Raw genomic sequence first — 25322 nt, 5'->3', positions numbered from 1 at the left:
TATCCCCAGCATCTCCTGGCCTCTCCTATCTCTTCCCTGGCCCTTCCCCATGAGGCCATGGCCCTCTCTCAGGTGCACTATATTATGTCCCTATTTATCCCCAGCATCTCCTGGCCTCCCCTATGTCTTCCCTGGCCCTTCCCCATGAGGCCATGGCCCTCTCTCAGGTGCATTATATTATGTCCCTATTTATCCCCAGCATTTCCTGGCCTCCCCTATCCCTTCCCCGGCCCTTCCCCATGAGGCCATGGCCCTCTCTCAGGTGCACTATATTATGTCCCTATTTATCCCCAGCATCTCCTGGCCTCCCCTATCCCTTCCCCGGCCCTTCCCCATGAGGCCATGGCCCTCTTTCAGGTGCACTATATTATGTCCCTATTTATCCCCAGCATCTCCTGGCCTCCCCTATCTCTTCCCCGGCCCTTCCCCATGAGCCCATGGCCCTCTCTCAGGTGCACTATAGTATGTTCCTATTTATCCCCAGCATCTCCTGGCCTCCCCTATCTCTTCCCTGGCTCTTCCCCATGAGGCCATGGCCCTCTCTCAGGTGCACTATATTATGTCCCTATTTATCCCCAGCATCTCCTGGCCTCCCCTATATCTTCCCTGGCCCTTCCCCATGACCCATGGCCCTCTCTCAGGTGCACTATATTATGTCCCTATTTATCCCCAGCATCTCCTGGCCTCCCCTATCTCTTCCCTGGCTCTTCCCCATGAGGCCATGGCCCTCTCTCAGCTGCACTATATTATGTCCCTATTTATCCCCAGCATTTCCTGGCCTCCCCTATATCTTCCCTGGCCCTTCCCAATGAGGCCATGGCCCTCTCCTAGGTGCACTATATTATGTCCCTATTTATCCCCAGCATCTCCTGGCCTCCCCTATCTCTTCCCTGGCCCTTCCCCATGAGACCACGGCCCTCTCTCAGATGCACTGTCTTATATCCCAATTTAAAGAAATGGGGGGGGGGGGGCGCGAATGCTCTCTCTTGCACAGGGCACCTAAAAAGTCTAGTAACGGCTCTGGTTGGGTGTATTATGTGCACACTGCAGCTGCGATTAGGTCATCATGGAAATGTGATAACCTAATTTTTTTAGGCAACAATTTTATAAGAATAGATTCACCCCCATCTGCTTGATCAGTGGCCAAGAGTCCAGACAGGTGAGCTGTAAGAATGCAAGCATTGTGACACCTCTTGTGCTGATTGGATGGCCTCCAAATCATTCGTCCACCACTCCCTGCACATGAGATTACCGAGGTGTCGGGGTGCTGGAATTAGAAACTCTTCCTATGTCCCCAATCTCTGGCGGTTGGAACAACTAGAGGCGTTGTTGGACACCGAACCCCCCTAGGCTCTGCCAGTAACGGAGAGGGTTACAGTCTGGGTGGAACACGTACAGTATATAAGCCTAGGAGAATGTGCTTACCACAGAGCTAAGTACAGGGAGGGAATAACTCTGGTTACAGTCATTGTTTTCTCACAGATGCTTTGACAGCAGCAGGGCGGCTTGTGTACACTCTGCACATGTTGTGCAATAACCACCTCTGCTTTTATTCTCTATAAATACCAGATTTACATAGAGATGACAGCTAGAGGATGTTCTGTTTATGTGTAATATTCTGCCCCTGCATGTGCAATGGAGACACTTCTGTGCCTTATCTTTGTATAAGACTTGGGTTGGGGTGGGGGTAACACCAACCTGGTTTTGCCTATTAAATTATTGAGCCTTTAAAACATCGTCGAGATTCCCCGGAAAGGCGCTGATGCCTGCAAGATGCAGACTACTACATTCACCCCTAGATATTGTCCCCGGTACCTGCCTGGGCTTCTCTCTCCTTAATGTATCAGCCCTGTGGCATTAACAGCAGGGACAAAGCTTACATAGTGTTTAGATGATGCATAGTGTTCAGTCCCTTAAAATCTTCATATAAACTACCTTAATTTCACTGGAGTAAGTGAAACAATCAACAGTTTAAGTTTCTCACTAGGGGGCCTATTCATTAAACCTAAAAATTCGATGGAGATAATTAGGTTTAGAACTCGCATGGAGTTCTAGCTAATTATAGGTGGAATTCATCATTCCACCTCTCCATAAGTATCTATTCCGAAAAGCTGTCATTTTTGCGATGATAGTTTTTCGGGAAATAGATACTTTTCCCTGCCTACACTACCTTATCGCGTCTGGAAACAGTGCTGCGCATGCGCTGTTACATCTGTAAAACCAGTGCATGCGCACCACTGCCTACAGATGCGTTAAGGTAGTGTACCCCCCTGACCCCTCCCCCCTCCACTCACACCCCCCCCGACTTACCTGTCCGTGCAGCAGCGTCCGGCTCCGTCCTGCTGGTCTGTCATGTGGTTTCCCAGCAGACCACATGACAGATTAGAAAAAAACCGAAAACTTTTTTTTCTTTTTCTAAACTTTCTCTGCTGGGGAGCACACATGTCAGACCAGCCTCCGGAGCCAGAGGACGGAGCAGAGCGCCGTTACAGGTAAGTTTCATCGGCTATTCGCCACCTCACAGTGGCGAATAGTAACTGCATCAAATTCCGAAAATTTATAATTTTCGGAATTTGATGAATACCACAATTTCCACATCCCCATACTAATGTACTAATATACTAATATACTAATGTATGGGGAGTGTGGAAATGAACGCAGGGGAACTTAGCAAGGAGATATCTGTGATATCTCCTGTGCTAAGTCTGTTCATGAATACCAAAATAACGTTATTTAAGGAAAATGTCCTTAAAAACGTTATTTTAGTGTTGATGGATAGGCCCCTATATAGCATACGAGATGCTATATAAACACCAAGGTGTTTTTTTACAGCATTTGAAATATACTGAGACGTTTCGGCTGCCAGCCGCCCTTTCTCAAGCTTGAAAACCGAAATGTCGCTGTAAAATTTAAATGCTGCAAATAATCACTTTGGTGTTTGAATTACAACTTGTGGTGCCCTTACCATCTCTTACGCTTCATCTACTACATCCTGGCACCCTTGATAAAACCTTGGACACTGCAGTCCTCACTTCCATTCTATATATATATACTAGCTGAAGTATACGGCGTTGCCCAGGTTTAAATCTTCAAGTTAGTCAGTTAGGCATCTCAAGGCCTGATTCAGAGCCGCTCGTAAGCGGCCGCTCGTTCGCTCCGAGCGATGTTCGCACAACTGCACATGCGTATAGGTCATAATGCGCATGCGCCAACCAGTCATTGCGGTCGGAAATCGAGCGCTCGCAGAACAGCGAGTGCCTGCTAATTTGAGTGACAGGATGAGGCGTTTGTGGGTGGTAACAGGGGAAGGTGCTTGAAAACGGGGAGTGGTGATCCGAACGCAGGCGTGCCAAACGGTCAAAACGGGCATTTTAAGGGTGTGCATAATTAACAAAGCAGCGTCATCGGCCACGTCACTTGGTTGTCTCTTAGCCTGAACTGTTCGCATGATTGCGGTAGGAAAATCCAACCACAAGCACTGCGAGCAGTTCAGACGCCATTCGATGTACTCGATTAATCTAATAAATAGCGGAGATGACGTATGATGCGAGCGGCCAAGGGGCGTCTTTACAAAATAGCGAGCACATGTTTCGTTCGCTCGCTCAGACATAGAGGCGTCAACAGACCGCAAAGAGCGAGCGCTCAATTTAAATAGCCGGCCCCTTTTTCTGAACGAGCGAGCGCAAATAGAGTCCGGCTCTGAATCAGGCCCTCGGACCGGTATACAATCGGGAAGCCGGCTGCTGGAATCCCGGCAGCCGGCTCCCCGACTGCTTTATGCCGCCGTGGGATAAATGACCGGGGTCTATATCTAGACGCCGCTCATTTCCCCGACACCGGGAGACAGGCGCCCGGCGTCCCGACAGCCACGGGGGGGGGGGAGGGTTAGGTTTTGGGCACCCGGGGGGGACTTAGGGTTAAGCACCCCCCTGGGAGGGTTAGGGTTAGGCTAGGGGGAGGGGGACTTAGGGTTAGGCAACGGGGAATGGGGGGTTAGGGTTAGGCACTTACAGGGGGGATTACGGTTAGGCACTTGGGGGGGAGGTTAGGGTTAGGCATGCCTAAGGAGGGTTAGGGGGGTTAGGTTAGTTCATACTTACCTCACCACGATCGGGATTTCCAGCGCTGTCGGGCTCTGCTGTTTTGTCGGGCTGCCGCTGCCGGAATTTGAACTCCCGGCCATGCGGCAGCCGGCATATCATACCGATTCCCTCAGACCAACTGCCACCCCTCTGTGAAGTTTTCATCCAAATCCATCCAGTGGAAGGCTCAGAGCAGGCTCCCCGGGTCACAGTTCTGCCCAGTGTGCACCAACGGGAGGTCCGACCAGGACTCTAACTCCCCTAAAACCTGTCCAGGATCCAACTGGACCACCTCGCGTTGTTTCATCCCAATTGGTGTGGGGGTGTCCGAATGCATAACCGGACAGACAAATTAATTATATATATACCTCCATCAGCTCGGCACCCTCTGCAAGACATCTTGCTCAAAAAGGACTAAATGGATCCATTACTCCATCATCTGTGGTAACTTTACCGGCTAATACTGGACCTTGAGTAACTTTAATTTTTTTCAAATTGAGTGCACATGATCAGTATACCCATCTTGCTATTACTGTTTTGCGCATGACATTACCACACGACTCCTGCAGACTAATAAAGGTGTTCATTTATAATAACCGCCTTTTCCTGGGTGAAACAAGTTCACCTGCTACTAGGATCCCGGCAGGACTTAACTCAGGTACAAAGGGGGTCATTCAGACCCGGTCGTTAGCGGGTCTCGATCCAAAGGGGGCGAGCTGTCGATGTTGATTGACAGCTTGCCCCGTTTGGAAGGCGGGCCGGGGGGGTTGCAGCCCAAACGGAGGCATTCCCATGGGAACGCCTACCGTTTGGGGGAGGCCCCATTGACATCACTAGTGATGTCAGTGGAGAGCTTCCGGCTCTGACATAGCCAGAAGCTCTCCGGGGCTTACGACAAGGGAGACCCTACCCTAGGGTCTCGTTGTAAGCCCCGATGGTCGCGATGGTCGTGGTTAACCCACAGCCTAACGACCGCAACAGAGGCGGGTGGTCAGGATGCAAGTGGCCGCCCAGTTTCTGAGCGACCGCTTGCATCCTCCGACCGCCTCTGAATCAGGCCCAAAGTCTCAAGAGCTTGGAGCAGGAGAGAATCCAGGTCCAGAGAAAGGAAGATTACCAACCAGATGCAGGACTGGCAAAGAAAGAATGCAGGCAGGGTATCCTACAAGCAAGCACAAGTAGAAATGTAAGAAATGTCTGGCAAAAACTAGCAGAAAACTACTAGAATACTGCAGCAGGGCAGGTGACTTCTGGCAGCGCAAAAACTATAACAATGCACCAAGACTCTGACAGTGGGCCTGATTCAGACCCACTCGCAAGCGGCTGTCCGCTCGCAAGTGGGTCGATGGTGTGCACTGAGCATGTGCACGACGGAGGGAGCTCCGTCGTGCGCATGCGCCAGACGCGACGAGCGAAGGAAAGTCCTTCGCTCGTTGTGTCTGATCAAAGGGGGCGTGCTGTCGATGTTGATTGACAGCACGCCCCCTTTGGTAGGCGTGCCGGGGGCGTGCCTTCCTGACGGGGGCGTTCCCACGGGAACGCCTCCTGTCAGAAGCCGGCCCACTGACATCACTAGTGATGTCAGTGGGAGTGATTTTGGCTCTGATAGAGCCAAAATCACTCCGGAGCTTGCGGTTGAAAACCTCAACAGCAGGCTCCGGCTCGCAGTTTCGATGGTCGCGATGGTCAAGACCATCGCGGCCATCAAACTGCACGCTCGTATAGCCTGTGGGTGGTGACCCACAACTATACGAGCGTCCAGGAGGACGCTCCATTTTCATGGAGGGCGGCCCTCATTCAGAGTGTGCGCTCTGCTCAGAGCGTACGGCTCTGAATGAGGGCCAGTGCTTTAACTATTCAGGGAACTTATCCAACCAACCTAGAAGTGTTTTGTTCGCTGGCGGCCACTAGATGGTGCCAACATGTTTGCACAATACCCCTTTGTCTGCTGCAAGTGTTTACAAATGAAAGTATAATTAATTTGCTCTTTAGAGTTTGCTCTTAGCGGTTCTATATTTTGCTGTTTCTTAAAAGTCTCTTATATTAAACAGTTTTTTTGGGGAAAACATTATAACAAACTTAATTATTCCCACTGACTACATTTTCCTAATTTCTTGCCCATTTTGTGTTTAGTTTATGTAGGTTTTTTGGGGGGCAATTACCATTTATAATGACCTTTGCCTGGATTCTCTATCCATTCATTTTATTTGCACTTACTGTTATATTAATAGGAATATACTAATTATTTGTACAACAAAGTGTATCTGCAAATCCACCTAGGGGGTCAGTGATGTAAACTAGGGCAGGGTGACAGAGGGGTCAGTGATGTAGTGTAGGGCAGGGTGACAGAGGGGTCGGTGATGTAGTATAGGGCAGGGTGACAGAGGGGTCAGTGATATAGCGTAGGGCAGGGTGACAGAGGGGTCAGTGATGTAGTGTAGGGCAGGGTGACAGAGGGGTCAGTGATGTAGTGTAGGGCAGGGTGACAGAGGGGTCAGTGATGTAGTGTAGGCAGGGTGACAGAGGGGTCAGTGATATAGCGTAGGGCAGGGTGACAGAGGGGTCAGTGATGTAGTGTAGGGCAGGGTGACAGAGGGGTCAGTGATGTAGTGTAGGGCATGGTGACAGAGGGCTCTGTGATGTAGTGTAGGGCAGGGTGACAGAGGGGTCAGTGATGTAGTGTAGGGCAGGGTGACAGGGAGGTCAGTGATGTAGTGTAGGGCAGGGTGACAGAGGGGTCAGTGATATAGCGTAGCTCAGGGTGACAGAGGGGTCAGTGATGTAGTGTAGGGCAGGGTGACAGAGGGGTCAGTGATGTAGTGTAGGCAGGGTGACAGAGGGGTCAGTGATGTAGTGTAGGCAGGGTGACAGGGAGGTCAGTGATGTAGTGTAGGGCAGGGTGACAGGGGGGTCAGTGATGTAGTGTAGGGCAGGGTGACAGAGGGGTCAGTGATGTAGTGTAGGGCAGGGTGACAGAGGGGTCAGTGATGTAGTGTAGGGCAGGGTGACAGGGAGGTCAGTGATGTAGTGTAGGCAGGGTGACAGAGGGGTCAGTGATGTAGTGTAGGCAGGGTGACAGAGGGGTCAGTGATGTAGTGTAGGCAGGGTGACAGAGGGGTCAGTGATATAGCGTAGGGCAGGGTGACAGAGGGGTCAGTGATGTAGTGTAGGGCACGGTGACAGAGGGGTCAGTGATGTAGTGTAGGGCAGGGTGACAGAGGGGTCAGTGATGTAGTGTAGGGCAGGGTGACAGGGAGGTCAGTGATGTAGTGTAGGGCAGGGTGACAGAGGGGTCAGTGATATAGCGTAGGGCAGGGTGACAGAGGGGTCAGTGATGTAGTGTAGGGCAGGGTGACAGAGGGGTCAGTGATGTAGTGTAGGGCAGGGTGACAGAGGGGTCAGTGATGTAGTGTAGGGCAGGGTGACAGGGGGGTCAGTGATGTAGTGTAGGGCAGGGTGACAGAGGGGTCAGTGATGTAGTGTAGGGCATGGTGACAGAGGGGTCAGTGATGTAGTGTAGGGCATGGTGACAGAGGGGTCAGTGATGTAGTGTAGGGCAGGGTGACAGAGGGGTCAGTGATGTAGTGTAGGGCAGGGTGACAGGGGGGTCGGTGATATAGTGTAGGGCAGGGTGACAGAGGGGTCAGTGATGTAGTGTAGAGCAGGGTGACAGAGGGGTCAGTGATGTAGTGTAGGGCAGGGTGACAGAGGGGTCAGTGATATAGTGTAGGGCAGGGTGACAGAGGGGTCAGTGATGTAGTGTAGGGCAGGGTGACAGGGGGGTCAGTGATGTAGTGTAGGGCAGGGTGACAGAGGGGTCAGTGATATAGCGTAGGGCAGGGTGACAGAGGGGTCAGTGATGTAGTGTAGGGCAGGGTGACAGAGGGGTCAGTGATGTAGTGTAGGGCAGGGTGACAGAGGGGTCAGTGATGTAGTGTAGGGCAGGGTGACAGGGAGGTCAGTGATGTAGTGTAGGGCAGGGTGACAGAGGGGTCAGTGATATAGCGTAGCTCAGGGTGACAGAGGGGTCAGTGATGTAGTGTAGGGCAGGGTGACAGAGGGGTCAGTGATGTAGTGTAGGCAGGGTGACAGAGGGGTCAGTGATGTAGTGTAGGGCAGGGTGACAGGGAGGTCAGTGATGTAGTGTAGGGCAGGGTGACAGAGGGGTCAGTGATATAGCGTAGGGCAGGGTGACAGAGGGGTCAGTGATGTAGTGTAGGGCAGGGTGACAGAGGGGTCAGTGATGTAGTGTAGGGCAGGGTGACAGAGGGCTCTGTGATGTAGTGTAGGGCAGGGTGACAGGCGGGTCAGTGATGTAGTGTAGGGCAGGGTGACAGAGGGGTCAGTGATGTAGTGTAGGGCAGGGTGACAGAGGGGTCAGTGATGTAGGGCAGGGTGACAGAGGGGTCAGTGATATAGTGTAGGGCAGGGTGACAGAGGGGTCAGTGATGTAGTGTAGGGCAGGGTGACAGAGGGGTCAGTGATGTAGTGTAGGGCAGGGTGACAGAGGGGTCAGTGATATAGTGTAGGGTAGGGTGACAGAGGGGTCAGTGATGTAGTGTAGTAGTGTAGGGCAGGGTGACAGGGGGTCAGTGATGTAGTGTAGGGCAGGGTGACAGGGGGTCAGTGATGTAGTGTAGGGCAGGGTGACAGAGGGGTCAGTGATGTAGTGTAGGGCAGGGTGACAGGGGGTCAGTGATGTAGTGTAGGGCAGTGTGACAGAGGGGTCAGTGATGTAGTGTAGGGCAGGGTGACAGAGGGGTCAGTGATATAGCGTAGGGCAGGGTGACAGAGGGGTCAGTGATGTAGTGTAGGGCAGGGTGACAGAGGGGTCAGTGATGTAGTGTAGGGCAGGGTGACAGGGAGGTCAGTGATGTAGTGTAGGGCAGGGTGACAGAGGGGTCAGTGATATAGCGTAGGGCAGGGTGACAGAGGGGTCAGTGATGTAGTGTAGGGCAGGGTGACAGAGGGGTCAGTGATGTAGTGTAGGGCAGGGTGACAGAGGGGTCAGTGATGTAGTGTAGGGCAGGGTGACAGGGGGGTCAGTGATGTAGTGTAGGGCAGGGTGACAGAGGGGTCAGTGATGTAGTGTAGGGCATGGTGACAGAGGGGTCAGTGATGTAGTGTAGGGCATGGTGACAGAGGGGTCAGTGATGTAGTGTAGGGCAGGGTGACAGAGGGGTCAGTGATGTAGTGTAGGGCAGGGTGACAGGGGGGTCGGTGATATAGTGTAGGGCAGGGTGACAGAGGGGTCAGTGATGTAGTGTAGGGCAGGGTGACAGGGAGGTCAGTGATGTAGTGTAGGGCAGGGTGACAGAGGGGTCAGTGATATAGTGTAGGGCAGGGTGACAGAGGGGTCAGTGATGTAGTGTAGGGCAGGGTGACAGGGGGGTCAGTGATGTAGTGTAGGGCAGGGTGATAGAGGGGTCAGTGATGTAGTGTAGGGCAGGGTGACAGAGGGATCAGTGATGTAGTGTAGGGCAGGGTGACAGGGGGGTCAGTGATGTAGTGTAGGGCAGTGTGACAGAGGGGTCAGTGATGTAGTGTAGGGCAGGGTGACAGAGGGGTCAGTGATATAGCGTAGGGCAGGGTGACAGAGGGGTCAGTGATGTAGTGTAGGGCAGGGTGACAGAGGGGTCAGTGATGTAGTGTAGGGCAGGGTGACAGAGGGGTCAGTGATGTAGTGTAGGGCAGGGTGACAGGGAGGTCAGTGATGTAGTGTAGGGCAGGGTGACAGAGGGGTCAGTGATATAGCGTAGCTCAGGGTGACAGAGGGGTCAGTGATGTAGTGTAGGGCAGGGTGACAGAGGGGTCAGTGATGTAGTGTAGGGCAGGGTGACAGAGGGCTCTGTGATATAGTGTAGGGTAGGGTGACAGAGGGGTCAGTGATATAGTGTAGGGCAGGGTGACAGGGGGGTCAGTGATATAGTGTAGGGCAGGGTGACAGAGGGGTCAGTGATGTAGTGTAGGGCAGGGTGACAGAGGGGTCAGTGATACAATACTGGTTATAGAGGTTTTAGTTTAGTTCTCCAATGACTCTGAGGGGATAGAGATTTTATTTGCTAGACTTATCCTCTTACCTGTGGACGTCATATCGCCCACATTGGGCAGTGTGCACCCGCTATGTCGCCGATGATGCGCTCTCCTGCACGTCATCAGTGACATCAACCATCCGACTTGCATGCAGGTCTGACGGGCGAATATCATCAGCGAATGCAGCATGGCCCCCAGCTGTCGCGCCGTCACTCCCGGCATCTGGAAGCGTGTACGCACTTGCCGATGCCGGCACTCCTGCCGGGACCCGCTGCTCGACACATCGGCTGGGTAGACATTGTTGAGTGTGTACCCTGCATAAATCTTGTTTTCACATGGCACAAGTTTCTGATCACTCAGAGGGTCGCTGCTGAGGGAGCTTCCTAGGGAGTCTGAGTTCACAGATCCTTCCCCCATGTAACTTCCAGCTCTATATGATGCCGATTGGTGCTTTTATTATTATGTTTCATACTTATCAGACCACAATAACTTCCTTCAGGGTCTGTGCAGCACCTAGCTCAGCGGACAGCTCCGGATCATCCCCTCCGCCAGGGACTGAGGGGGTCATTCAGACCCGGTCGTTAGCGCCGATGCGCTCGGACCGGGTCGATGGCCCCCCACAGAGCATGCGCACCACGGCGCTGGCGCCATCGTGCGCATGCGTGACACTCGCTACGACCGACAGCACCGGTCGTAGCGGGTCTCAATCCAAAGGGGGCGAGCTGTCGATGTTGATTGACAGCTCGCCCCGTTTGGAAGGCAGGCCGGGGGGTGGCAGCCCAAACGGAGGCGTTCCCATGGGAACGCCTACCGTTTGGGGGAGGCCTCACTGACATCACTAGTGATGTCAGTGGAGAGCTTCCGGCTCTGACAGAGCCAGAAGCTCTCCGGGGCTTACGACAAGTGAGACCCTACCCGAGGGTCTCGTTGTAAGCCCCGATGGTCGCGATGGTCATAATCCGAGCGGTCGTTAGAGCTGTGGGTGTAAACCCACAGCCTAACGACCACAACAGAGGCGGGCGGTCAGGATGCAAGTGGCCGCCCAGTTTCTGAGCGACCGCTTGCATCCTCCGTCCGCCTCTGAATGAGGTCCTGACTCCTTTTGTAGGATTGGTTGCCTGGAGTATCAGATCTGAGGTGGGATGTATGACGTATCGCATTTTGCATGTGATGCATCCCGTCAGTCTTTGCATGCATGGCAACATTAGTTACATCTGTATGCATGAAAAAAATCACAAAGGACCGCTCTCTCGGTAAGAGCTGTCCTTTGAGAATGACGGATTTCCCACTCTATGACACAGAAGTCCCTCTGGCATCCTTCTGCGCATGTGCAGAAGAAAACACGCACGGCAGGAGGTCCTGGCAGGGATTCGCTTGGATCCCTCTCACAACTCTTCGAGGCAGGGGCGTTTCTAGAGAAGAGGGGGCCCGTGTGCAGTCTCTGACACGGGCCCCCTCCTCTCTGTCCGGCAGCGCACTGAGCTGCGTGCGGCCAGTGCCGTAGTTATAGACTCTGGGCACTAGAGTGTGCCCAGAGTCTATAAAGTATGCGCTGGTTACCGGGAAAATGGCCGCTGCGCCCATTTTCCCTGTACTGTGCATATGCAAACAACGGGAAAATGGCTGCGGCGGCCATTTTCCAGTCATTTTTACAGCGCCGGACCCCCGCGCCGACATGGGACTCCGGAGAGGTAAGTAATTCTATGGGTGCAGGGTCTGCGGTGCGGGGCCCCTCTGGACCTAGGGGCCCTTGTGCCCCGCACTCCCTGCACCCATTATAGATACGCCCCTGCTTTGAGGACTTCTATAGGCTAACGTCATCTGAAGACTCACCGCATCTATTCACAGGGAAGCATCGCGTTCCGGGGATTGGTGCTTATGAAAAATGCGGTTAAACACCCGAAAATGTCATTTTTGGGGGTTTGCCCGCATTTGTGGCTTTGATGCATCCCGTCCTCAGAAGGTACCAGCCCAGGAGAGCAGCCGGCTGTTCTCCTGTGTTGCCAATGCCAATTCCCTGCCTCAGCTGCACAGCTCCTGCTCCCAGGTCAGTTACCTCCGCATAACTGCCGCTCACTTTCCCCGTCACTGGCCTTACCCCCTGACACTGCTTATGCGATGCGCTCCTGACCTCCTGAGCAGCTGCAGAGGCTGCTGGGTATTGTGATCTGCCTGTGTAATGACCTACACATGTTCTTTACTGCTATGAACAGTGTCAGGCGAATGACCTCGCATAACTGCCGCTCACTTTCCCCGTCACTGGCCTTACCCCCTGACACTGCTTATGTGACGCGCTCCTGACCTCCTGAGCAGCTGCAGGGGCTGCTGGGTATTGTGATCTGCCTGTGTAATGACCTACACATGTCCTTTACTGCTATGAACAGTGTCAGGCGAATGACCTCGCATAACTGCCGCTCACTTTCCCCGTCACTGGCCTTACCCCCTGACACTGCTTATGTGACGCGCTCCTGACCTCCTGAGCAGCTGCAGAGGCTGCTGGGTAATGTGATCTGCCTGTGTAATGACCTACACATGTTCTTTACTGCTATGAACAGTGTCAGGCGAATGACCTCGCATAGAGGGGCGTTACACAGACCCTTGTGCTCTTACACAAATGCTGCTGAGACCTTCCAGTCACTCACTGACACTCAACAAGCCCTGAACATTCCCATGGCTGACAAAATCCAATTAGATGCCCGTGGGTGCTGTAAACGATACTCTCAGTGGGTTTTAGACCCAGCAAGATGCTCTGTGTTCCCAACGAGTGTCTACTTCCATTTTCCGGGTAAAGTCTGCATCTCAGGCATTCTGCAACTCTACTAAAGACATGGGGCCTGATTCAGAGGCGCTCGCTATTTGCGAGCGCACGTTCTGAATCAGGGCGGGGAGGATTTATTTTTTTTCCTGACTGCTCGCAAAGGTGCCCAGCCACAGCTAGTGCGAGCGGGCAGGAGATGGTCATGATTATCGCGACCTTCGGGCTTGCGAGGAGACCCTGCGGTAGGGTCTTAGGTCTCACAAGCCCGAGTGGACGTCCTGCTCTAATAGAACAGGGCGTCCACTACTGACATCACTTGGGATTACTGTGCCTTATACCCAATGCAGGGAGTTATACTAATGATCACATTTGAATGTATATATCTCTGTTTTTATATATATATATATATATATATATATATATATATAACAGCTTCATAATGGGGGTAAGGTGGAATCAGGGAGATTACTAGGCTCTTCAGATTGCTACTATTTTAGGGAGTCTCCCTGACAATCAGGGAGGGTTGGCATGTATGATGTAAGGTACAATAAAGACTCAATGGAGGCATGGATACACAGTGGTTAGCATTGTTGTCTCACAGTGCTGGGATACTATGTATGTAGAGTTTGTATGTGCTTTCCCCATGTTTCCTATGGGTGCTCCGGTTGCCTCCCAGACTGGTGGGTTAAGGAAGGTTAGCTTCTGTTTGTGTGGCAGAGAATTAGACTGTAAGCCCCAATGGGACAGGGCCAAATGTGAATAATCAAACACTCTCTGTATCATATGTTGGTGCTGTATAAATAAAGTTTAATAATAATAATAATAATAATAATAATAATAATAATCATACAATATGATGCTATAAATTAGTCAGCATTGCTCAGCTGATTTACTTGACATTTGTAACATTTTATTGATAACAATAACAGACCCCACAGCTGCTGCCACCACTTCCATGTCACTGGTAATTATCATTGTTATCCTGAGGGCTTATTTACTAACAGCGCATTTACATGTCCAATATGCACTGGGCCTATCAGCATTTAGGTCTCATCTGTCTAGTGCAAGCCTGATTGGTTGCAGTAGTTTTCTGACAGGTGTGTTCCAAAATGCAATGTTAGTAAATAGCTCTTTGTAAGCTTATGAGAGATGTGCCAAATTGTATTCAGATCTAAATCAGGGAGTGAAGCCTGTTCTTTTATTTGCTGAACCAATTCCAAGTTTCTTTCCTTTAATGCCTCAAAAACAAATAAATATCAGTTTGCACCCAGACAATATGTTTAAATGTACAAGTCTCCTTTTATATTAAATCACTTGTGGATGTAGATAGCTTTAGAACAGCCGGTGCCTCTATTCATTATCCTGAGGATGAAATATGAAAGTATCCGAGAATCTCTGACGTGAGGGTCGGGGGGGGAGAGCCTCTTTCTGTAGTCAGCGATGGTTGTATTAGACGGTAGGTGCACATTGTATGTACAGAACCTGTCACTGCTCTATCCAGGTGTCTGCTGTATAATGTGCCGGGTAGTTATTAAGCATCATTCTTCCTGACCAAATTGTTTGCCCCATGGGCCCCGGGCCTGGGAATCTGCAGAGCTGCTGGGAATGGACAATAACTGGAAGGTGATTTGAGAATGGATTTTGCACCTGACGCATTTCTCCGCATTGTGGCCATTTTGTGCACATTGTTTTTTTGTAGGGTTTGCTTTTTGCACACGGTATAAATAATTATAGGATTTGGTAGGATATTCGGATTTTGCAAACTGCTGATTCCTTTTTTCAGCTGCAATTCCTGAGAGGTGCCATGAGGAAAAGTCTCGGTCACAAGGGCGAGCGCTTAGATTAAATAGAATTCAGGGCTGAAAGTTTTTTTGGGTTTTCATGAGCTGTTCCCCATTCTTGGGACAATTCCCGGTGGCCCATACGTGGCGTGTGAGCCCAAGGACCACTGTCTGGAAGCGCCCCACTGTATGTAACCGTCTGCCATGGCGCAGTCCCCTATCACTGACTGGCGCATAAGCTTGGGTCTGCGTGTATATGAGGACGCCTCTCTTTATCTCCCACCATTTATCTCCAACTGGTGGAGAGTCTGGAGCTGCAATCAATAAGCCGTAGTTGCCCGTATATCATATAGCCACAATGTACATGTGTGTCCCATCATTCTTTGATCCCATTACATATATGATCTGAAGTGTCGGTATTTGGCTGTTTTGGGTAGGTCTTCATCCATGACGGTAAGTGCGGTCAGCATGGCTTTCATGTCTCCCTCCGGCAGCTCCTCTGCGTCCTCGGTGGTCACCATTTGATAATACACGTAATATGGGGAGGTCTCTATTACTGCGCGGGATGGATCATGTGCAGGCATCTTGCGTTTGGGGGGTGCCGGGGTCTGACGAGGGGACTCCTTCATTTGGGGTTTTGACTGTTGTCCATTTCCAGCAGGCGACCGGCGGAATGAAGCCGCCTCTGCTTCCTGCACCTGAAAGCAAAGCATTATATGTTATATGACATTATACAAGTTATATGACAATTATATAAGTTATATGACATTATACAAGTTATATGACATTATACAAGTTATATGACACTATACAAGTTATATGACAATTATATAAGTTATATGACATTATATAAGTTATATGACAATTATACAAGTTATATGACACTATACAAGTTATATGACATTATACAAGTTATATGACAATTATACAAGTTATATGACAATTATATAAGTTATATGATAATTATACAAGTTATATGACATTATATAAGTTATATGACATTATACAAGTTATATGACATTATATAAGTTATATGACATTATACAAGTTATATGACAATTATACAAGTTATATGACATTATACAAGTTATATGACAATTATATAAGTTATATGACATTATACAAGTTATATGACAATTATAAAAGTTATATGACATTATACAAGTTATATGACATTAATTCAAATTATATGACATTAATACAAGTTATATGGGTATGTCAGAATCATATACAGACACCACCATTTTTTTAGGGTGCGGTCAGGTCTATCACTTCTTACTTATACCCCTTTTACACCGGAGCTAAAACCCGGGTTTTTGAAGGGTTAACCCGGGCAGCTCCCTGGTGTAAAAGGGGAGAGAGTTGGCTCGCCGGGTCGAGTGACCAGGCAATCCAACCCAGGTAACTAGCAGGGTTTAACACGGGCGTAGCCCGTGAAACCCTGCTGTGAGAACAGCGCACTCCGGGTCACGATGACCTGGAGTGCGCTGCTAGCCGGCCGATTGGTCCGGCTTCAGTGGCGCTTGGAGATGATGTCATCTCCAAGCGACCACTTTCACTCTGCAAAAGCCGGGTCTATGCAGACCCGACTGCGGTGTGAGCGGCGCTGACTCGGGAATATCCCGAGTCGGCGCCGGCAAAATTCCGGGTCTGATCCGGATAGGAACTTTGTTCCAACTCCGGGTCAGACCCGGAATTTAGGTGGAAAAGGGGTATTAGTTTCCTATTCCCTTAGGTGGAATTCTCATCACATTTTTCTGCTCTGTGGATGGAGTGGCCGTTCCCATGTAACAACATTACACATCCTAAAACTATGTCCTACAGAGGAATGTGTTGCGGACACCGCACCTAGATACAATGTAAGTGACCCAGGAGCCTCTCAGTACTAGTCACTGGGGAACTAGATTAACCAGAGACACAAGAGCTCAGCTCCTTTACCTGCACATGAATAATAATAGTGCACTAAGGGTTTGCAGCTCTAGCTAAGGGTTTGCAGCTCTCGCTCGGGAGAAGCATCGCTCTGTCTGCACCCCTGTTACTCAGAGGGTACAGGCCTGACACAGGAAAGTCATATTAATGTGAGGGATCAGCCCTAATTCTCTCAGGATGTCAGTGAGAATGAGAGAGCTGCTCCCGTCATACTGTGGGGATAAAGCTGCAGCCCTGTCAGTGTGTTCTGCATTTCCCACTTTCTCAGCACAATCTTGTTTATGTGCCTCTTCCAAAAACTCATTAACTTGTAATTGTTCTTTTACTGCTGACACACCTGGATATGTGCGAGAGACTCTCATAATAATTTAATGACTTGTGTCACCCAAACAATGCATGAGGCAGCACGCCTGCCAAGCTGGCTCCTATATTTCCCGCGCGATGGGAGATCTCTAATGGCAATGACCTAGGGCTGAGATAAGCAGAAAAGGCAGAAGCAGGTATTACCCACACAGGGCTGTTCTGTGCTGCGCAGAATTCATGCCACAAAAGGTGATTTTCTGGTTGGAATAAATAAACAGGTTCCTCCCCATCCTCCATAGGCAAACGCAGGGGGGGTTTCTGTCTGCCTGTAAACCCCTCTCCCCAGCCCACAATAGAAATAGTAATGTAATAGAATTTTACTAGTGCTGAATGTTCTTCTCAGTATCACAAATGAAATAATTAGCACCACCTGTGGTTCTTTTAAAATGTATCAGTCAGTAATAAATAACCTGTGCATCAACTAGGAGATCTGGAAAACATGCACTGTTAGGGATGTGCTGCTATAGAGCCCAATATGTACATACAGTCAAGTGCATAAATATTGGGACAATGACAGAATTTTCATATTTTGTCCTCTATTCACCACCAAAATGGCTTTGAAATGAAACAAACAAGATGTGCTTTACCTGCAGACTTTCAGATTTAATTTGAGGGTAATTACATCCAAATCAGGTGAACAGTGTAGGAATTACAATGGTTTCTATATGTGCCTCCCACTTTTTAAGGGGCCAAAAGTAATGGGACAAACTAAACAATCCTAAATCTAACTTTCACTTTTTAATACTTTGTTGCAAATCCTTTGCAGGCAATTACAGCCTGAAGTCTGGAACGTATAGACATCACCAGACGCTGGGTTTCATCCCTGGTGATGCTCTGCCAGGCCTCTACTGCAAATGTCTTCAGTTCCTGCTTGTTCTTGGGGCATTTTCCCTTCAGTTTTGTCTTCATCAAGTGAAATACATGCTCAATCGGATTCAGGTCAGGGGATTGACTTGGCCATTGCATAACATTCCACTTTTTAGCCTTAAAAAGCTCCTTGGTTGCTTTTGCAGTATGCTTTGGGTCATTGTCCATCTGCACTGTGAAGCGCCGTCCAATGAGTTCTGAAGCATTTGACTGAATATGAGCATATAATATTGCCCAAAACACTTCAGAATTCATTCTGCTGCTTTTGTCAGCAGTCACATCATCAATAAATACAAGGGAACCAGTTCCATTGGCAGCCATACATGCCCACACCATGACACTACCACCACCATGCTTCACTGATGAGGTGGTATGTTTTGGATCATGAGCAGTTCCTTTCCTTCTCCATACTCTTCTCTTCCCATCACTCTGGTACAAGTTGATCTTTGTCTCATCTGTCCATAGGATGTTGTTCCAGAACTGTAATGGCTTTTTTAGATGTTGTTTGGCAAACTCTAATCTGGTCTTCCTGTTTTTGTGGCTCACCAGTGGTTTACTTGTGGTGAACCCTCTATATTCACTCTTGTGAAGTCTTCTCTTGATTGTTGACTTTGACACATATACACCTACCTCCTGGAGAGTGTTCTTGATTTGGCCAACTGTTGTGAAGGGGTTTTTCTTCACCAGGGAAATAATTCTTCTGTCATCCACCACAGTTGTTTTCCGTGGTCTTCCGGGTCTTTTGGTGTTGCTGAGCTCTCCGGTGCGTTCTTTCTTTTTAAGAATGTTCCAAACCGTTGATTTGGCCACACCTAATGTTTTTGCTATCTCTCTGATGGGTTTGTTTTGATTTTTCAGCCTAATGATGGCTTGCTTCACTGATAGTGACAGCTCTTTGGATCTCATATTGAGATCAACAGCAACTGATTCCAAATGCAAATGTCACACCTAGAATCAACTCCAGACCTTTTACCTGCTTAATTGATAATGAAACAATGAGGGAATAGCCCACACCTGTCCATGAAATAGCTTTTGAGTTGATAGTCCCATTACTTTTGGCCCCTTAAAAAGTGGGAGTCACATATAGAAACCATTGTAATTCCTACACCGTTCACCTGATTTGGATGTAATTACCCTCAAATTAAATCTGAAAGTCTGCAGGTAAAGCACATTCTTGTTTGTTCCATTTCAAAGCCAGTTTGGTGGAGAATAGAGGCAAAAAAATGAAAATTCTGTAATTGTCCCAATATTTATGCACCTGACTGTATATGTCCAGGGCAGTGCTAGGTTCCTCTGCTGCTCCCCCAGACTCCCGGACTTGCTCCCATGCTCTGGAATGGTGCCCACATCTAAACTAAAAACATTCAGCTCAGGCAGGATGGCCCTACTGCCGCATATAATGGGTTACTGTGAACGCTAGTCCTGTATATGCTGGAATTATGATACACAATACACTTTGTATGATGCATATTAAAGCTGGATAAGTGCTAATTTTACACTCTTCATGGACTGGCCACACTCACTCTAAAATCAGGCAATTGGAAACCCCCCTCTAGAAATCCTGCGTTTGCTACTGCCCTCTGTAATGTCTTGTTACCCCCTCATGTTGGCATTGGGACAGATTAATGTGCTGTCTTTTACTCTGTACCCTGTGATGCCAGGATGCCACCTGCATGAACCCACCTCCGGGGATATAGCTGACATTAGGCAGAGAAGTAACACTCCGCACTAGCCCATAAAGAACTAAGAGGCCATTTATTAATGAAGGCATTTGTAATGCGATTTGGGTGTGATGTTAGCACCCATGATTGTATTGCATGATGCGATCATAGCGGTCTAATGTACTAATCGGCACCCGCAGGAGCCCGTCCCTGCTGTGTGCTGGGAGTGAAGTGACCGCGAGGCGGCCATTGCCGGGGGATGTTTCTTTGGAACCCTCTCCCAGCTAGTATGGCGATGTGTAGCCCATAGACTACAGAGGCTTATGCCATCATCCAGATGGCATAAGCTGCGGGGACCCCTCCATAATAAATATATTTAATATTTGCGAGTAACCCCCGGAAACGAGCGTTTTTGGGGAATACAACGCAAATATTAAATTATAAATGGGGCCCAAATAAGCTCCCCAGATGCAGATTACTGCTGGAGAAATGAGAACAGCTCCTTCCACCATATATGGCAGCTTGCCCCACAATTTGGAAACAAGCAGGAAATTCATTACAAATATCTCAGACCTGACATTCCGGCCCTGTCTGGCCCATATTGTCACCACTACTTCTCCCAATCTATACAATCCCCCCAAAAATATTATTTCCATACAGTAACAGTATGCCACAAAATATTTATTAGCCACCTTTCCAGTTAAAGCTTTTAAAATAAAATTATTGTGAATATTTGGCAAATCGACCACATGGCAGCAATCACTAGTATTATACACACAGAGCACATGTAATGCCGCCTGGCACACATGGACCACATGGCAGCAATCACTAGTATTATACACACAGAGCACATGTAATGCCGCCTGGCACACATGGACCACATGGCAGCAATCACTAGTATTATACACACAGAGCACATGTAATGCCGCCTGGCACACATGGACCACATGGCAGCAATCACTAGTATTATACACACAGAGCACATGTAATGCCGCCTGGCACACATGGACCACATGGCAGCAATCACTAGTATTATACACACAGAGCACATGTAATGCCGCCTGGCACACATGGACCACATGGCAGCAATCACTAGTATTATACACACAGAGCACATGTAAGGTCACCTGGGATACATGTACCATTTGATTTCATACTTACCTACTTTTGAAAAAGAATTTCAGGGAGATTGTGAGAGCAGCACCTATGAGCACGGCGGTAAAGAGTGTGTACTGCTAATCTGAGAGGCGTGTCATACATGTGATAGGTGTGTACTGCTACATCTGAGAGACATGTCATACATGTGATAGGTGTGTACTGCTACATCTGAGAGGAGTGTCATACATGTGATAGGTGTGTACTGCTACATCTGAGAGACATGTCATACATGTGATAGGTGTGTACTGCTACATCTGAGAGGAGTGTCATACATGTGATAGGCGTGAACTGCTACATCTGAGAGGCGTGTCATACATGTGCTAGGGGTGTATTGCTACATCTGACAGACATGTCATACATGTGATAGGCGTGTACTGCTAAATCTGAGAGTGTGTCATACATGTGATAGTCATGTACTGCTACATCTGAGAGGCATGTCATACATGTGATAGTCATGCACTGCTACATCTGAGAGGCATGTCATACATGTGATAGTCATGCACTGCTACATCTGAGAGGCGTGTCATACATCATGTGATAGTTGTGTACTGTTGCATCTGAGAGGCATGTCATACATGTGATAGGCATGTACTGCTACATCTGAGAGGCGTGTCATACATGTGATAGTCATGCACTGCTACATTTGAGAGGCGTGTCATACATGTGATAGTCATGCACTGCTACATCTGAGAGGCGTGTCATACATCATGTGATAGGCGTGTACTGCTACATCTGAGAGGCGTGTCATAAACCTGACTTACATCCACATGTAAATGAGCCACAAAGCAGTTAGTAAGATCTAATTTTTGATGAAAACACACTGATACATTACAGAAAATACATGTAGCCATAGGGATCATTGTGCCTTATACCCAATGCAGGGAAATTATACTAATGATCCCATTTGAATGTAAATATCTGTTTATTTTTATATATAACATATTCATAATGGGGGTAAGGTGCAATCGGGAGATTACTAGGCTCTTCAGGGAGACAGGGAGATTGCCGCTATTTCAGGGAGTCTCCCCGACAATCAGGCAGAGTTGGGAAGTATGATTTTAATCCATCTCTTAAAAATACATTTAAAATGTAAATAATAATTGCAATGATGAAACACAGTTTTAAAATTGTTTTGCCAGCACTGTGAACTACAAATCTCTCTAAGGTGGAAATCTCAGTTTTATATGGAATCTACCATTTGCTAATCCCACCAGCCAGCATACCCTCCCCATATATAAACTAGGAAAGATACATTGTTTCTAAATATGTTACTATCTGATATAAATATTAGAATCTATGTTAATGTAGTATTTTTATATCAGTGTTCTTACTTATGTATTTACTGTATATACATGTTGTTAATAAAACCATTATATATTACAGTACATGTGACGAGTTACTGTAGAAACTCCCCAACGTCACCGCTGGGAATACACAGAATTTCAGCATTATTTACTATGTGTAGGAATGCAGACAGCTCCATTACACAACCTGGCTTATTAATATACTATACCCAAAGTCATTTTATATTCATGCAAAATTAACTTTATTATTGCCCTATTACTATTGTGGGGTGTGTGGGAGTCTGTAATACTGTAGTAATAGTACTGGCGGCAGGTCAGCCAATGGGGTGATGAGTTATTAGTGTCTCCGCTAAGTACTGGTTACTGGCCATGGCTATTACTTAGCTGAGGATCTAACACTGTCATAAAAAATAATAATTATAATAATAATACATTAAATTTACCTTAGTTAGTTTCCTCTGGTTCCCAGGTGCCTGTTCTGGGGTCCTGGGAATATATTCACATTTGTTTTGAGAGCTGATGGGCAGAGATCCGAATGTTCTGTATTTCTTGCTACACTCCATGGTGACAGCCGGCGTGTGAGTGGGAGCTGTCACCTGAGCACGTTATATACATGACGCCAGATACCTGAGTCATCACTCTGCTATCTGCTGTGACATGTTGTGATCCGCACAAAGACGCCATCATATGAGTCATTTACGAGGGCCGCACAAGCCTTTCATCTGACATGGCCACTTCTGTTTTCTTTTTTTTTTTTCAAGGAGTAGAACAACAAGTTTGTAATTAAATTGAGATTAATATGTTCTAATGTGTACAAACAGGTTCATAGAAAACTTGATGAGTGTCCGTATTTATTAGAGGCTGTTAGAGTTTATCACCTAATACATGAGAGATCCTAACTGCGGATAATGTTAGCTGATGACTATCAGTTACTAAGCATCTTACTACAAATTACATAAGTGTCACTGAAGCTGTAATAGGTTGTACAAACTGCAATTATTTCTGCTGGGGTCCAAGTGCAAATAAACTTAACCTAACCTAACCCACCCCTTCCCTCACCCCAAACTTAACCCTACCAGGGGGTGCCTAACCCTAACCACCCCTTCCCGCACCCAAAACCTAACCCTACCAGGGGGTGCCTAACCCTAAGCTCCCCCCAGTGGTGCCTAACCCTAACCCCCCCTTCCCCATGCCTAACCCTAACCCTCCCCGGTGGGTGCCTAACCCTAATCTCCCCTCCCCCCATTGGTGGCTAAACCTAACCACCCATTCCCCGGGGAGAGAGGCAGTTACTACCCATCTGGATGTTCGGGATTCCAGCGGTTCGAGCTGCCAATGTTGGTATCCTGTTCACCTTCGGGTTATCGATGTTGGCATATTGCCGCGCGTCGGGGTTCGGGCATCGGTATATCGACTCCCGGCATCCTGTCTACCAGCAATATGACTGCATCCCCAAGTACTGGCAGCAGAACCTGGCAATACCTTTTTGAGCCAGTCCGATTCTGCATACGAGGGTGTTGTGAGATCAGTGGGTGTGTGCTCAGGGGTGCCAAGAGGGGTGGTAGCGGGTACAGAAGCGTACTATTTCAAGGGAGACATAACCAAGTGCCCTGCAAAGTCTTAATTTTGGGCCCCGATGTGCTCTATCCCCCCTCATGTGACTATGCCCCCAGCATCTCGATCCATCCTCCATCTCGGCGGGCCAGGGTGTGCTTTGTACATAACCTCCAGTGCCAGCTAAAGCCAGCAGTGCCAGCAAAAGCCAGCAGTGCCATTCATTGTGAGGAAGAGGGAGAATCATTAGTGCAGTCAGTGGTGGAACTATTGTTATTACAGGGGGCCCAGAGGTGAGGGGGGCCATTGTCCCTGCACTCAGGGCCCGCACATAGCACGCCACGCTCAGACGAGCAGAGCAGAGCCACAGGATGCGGATTTCATTTTCATGCCTCATCCTCCAAAATTTGCCATAGGTGTCAGCAGTGCAGCGTTGGGTGCACGCCGGGTTTATTACATAGTATTTGAGCACCCAACTGAAAAACAACTGGTTTGATCAGCATATTCTGTCACTGGAAACATGACTGGTCCTCTTTAAATGAACTGAACTATTTTAAAATACAGCAGTAAATGTATTCTTTAAAATACATGCGATGAAACATTACAGATCATTCCAGAATTCCTAATCCAGACGCAGTATGAAATGTCAACACCAGGATGTTGAAAGGTTCTAAATGCATACAGTTTATTACTTACGTTACCCTAACCCTAATCCTAACCCTGAGCCTAACACTAATCCTAACCCTAAACCTAACCCTACACCTAACCCTAACCAAAAGCCTAACCCTAATCCTAACCCAAAGCCTAACCCAAAGCCTAACCCTGAGCCTAACACTAATCCTAACCCTGAGCCTAACCCTAAACCTAACCCTACACCTAACCCTAACCAAAAGCCTAACCCTAATCCTAACCCTGAGCCTAACTCTAATCCTAACCCTGAGCCTAACCCTACACCTAACCCTAACCCAAAGCCTAACCCTGAGCCTAACCCAAAGCCTAACAGTAAACCTAACCACGTCACTGTGAACCTCTTAAGGTGGGTCCCTAATACTGACACATTAAATAATTTATCTAGGACTTACCTTTAATAGAGGCTATAATACTCTGCAGAGCAGCGGTGTGTGCTCTCCCTACAGCCAGCCATCGGATGGGCATTGTAAAGCTGCATATGATGGGCATTGTAAAGCTGCATATGATGGGCATTGTAAAGCTGCATATGATGGGCATTGTAAAGCTGCATATGATGGGCATTGTAAAGCTGCATATGATGGGCATTGTAAAGCTGCATATCATAGGCATTGTAAAGCTGCATATCATAGGCATTGTAAAGCTGCATCAGATGGCTGGCAACCATAGAAATCCACTATTTGTTGGAGAGTACTTCCATCGAATCGGAAACATTTATGGTTGCTAACCATCGGCTTCCGATGTCCATCCCTAGTCGTTACCTTCTGAGGAAGCCGCTGAAGGAATTGTAGGCGGAGAAACATGTAAAGGACGAGACCATACTACCAGCCGGTGATCAGTCTTGAATGTGAGGCCGATCCTTGCAATGATCTTTTGATATAGCTGCAATCTTGGAAAACCACCAGCAGCGGAGACGACTTTAGTTCTACCTATGAAGATGCACTTTATATTATGCCTGGTCAGCAATGGACGATATAAGAAGGAGAAAGCTGGGTACACACTGGGCAATATTTGCTGATATATATTCCAAGCGCGTCGGGTGGGGAGTACCCCCGATCTGACTCTGAACAACGTTATTCGCAGACATATCACATCTGAATCTCGCTGTGTGTGTACGGCCGGTCAGCCAACCGCTCCTACGATTG

General features: G+C 48.4%; 1 protein-coding gene across 1 annotated transcript; it reads right to left on the bottom strand.

Moving 5' to 3' along the window:
- Window positions 1-13666: 13666 nt before the first annotated feature.
- On the bottom strand, window positions 13667-22502 carry LOC148508523 (uncharacterized). Its single transcript, XM_088444422.1, has 2 exons — window positions 22380-22502; window positions 13667-15352 (listed from the first exon to the last, which is right to left on the bottom strand). Exons 1-2 carry the CDS (start codon window positions 22497-22499, stop codon window positions 15047-15049), a joined length of 426 nt encoding a protein of 141 aa, XP_088300548.1. The 5' UTR covers window positions 22500-22502; the 3' UTR covers window positions 13667-15046.
- Between the last annotated feature and the right edge of the window lie 2820 nt (window positions 22503-25322).

Source organism: Taudactylus pleione, unplaced genomic scaffold, assembly GCF_031769625.1.
Source record: "Taudactylus pleione unplaced genomic scaffold, aTauple2 ptg000362l, whole genome shotgun sequence".
In the NCBI taxonomy this organism is placed as follows: domain Eukaryota; kingdom Metazoa; phylum Chordata; class Amphibia; order Anura; family Myobatrachidae; genus Taudactylus; species Taudactylus pleione.
Note: the sequence above shows the minus strand (reverse complement) of the source record. Positions and strands in the feature narration are given on the sequence as shown.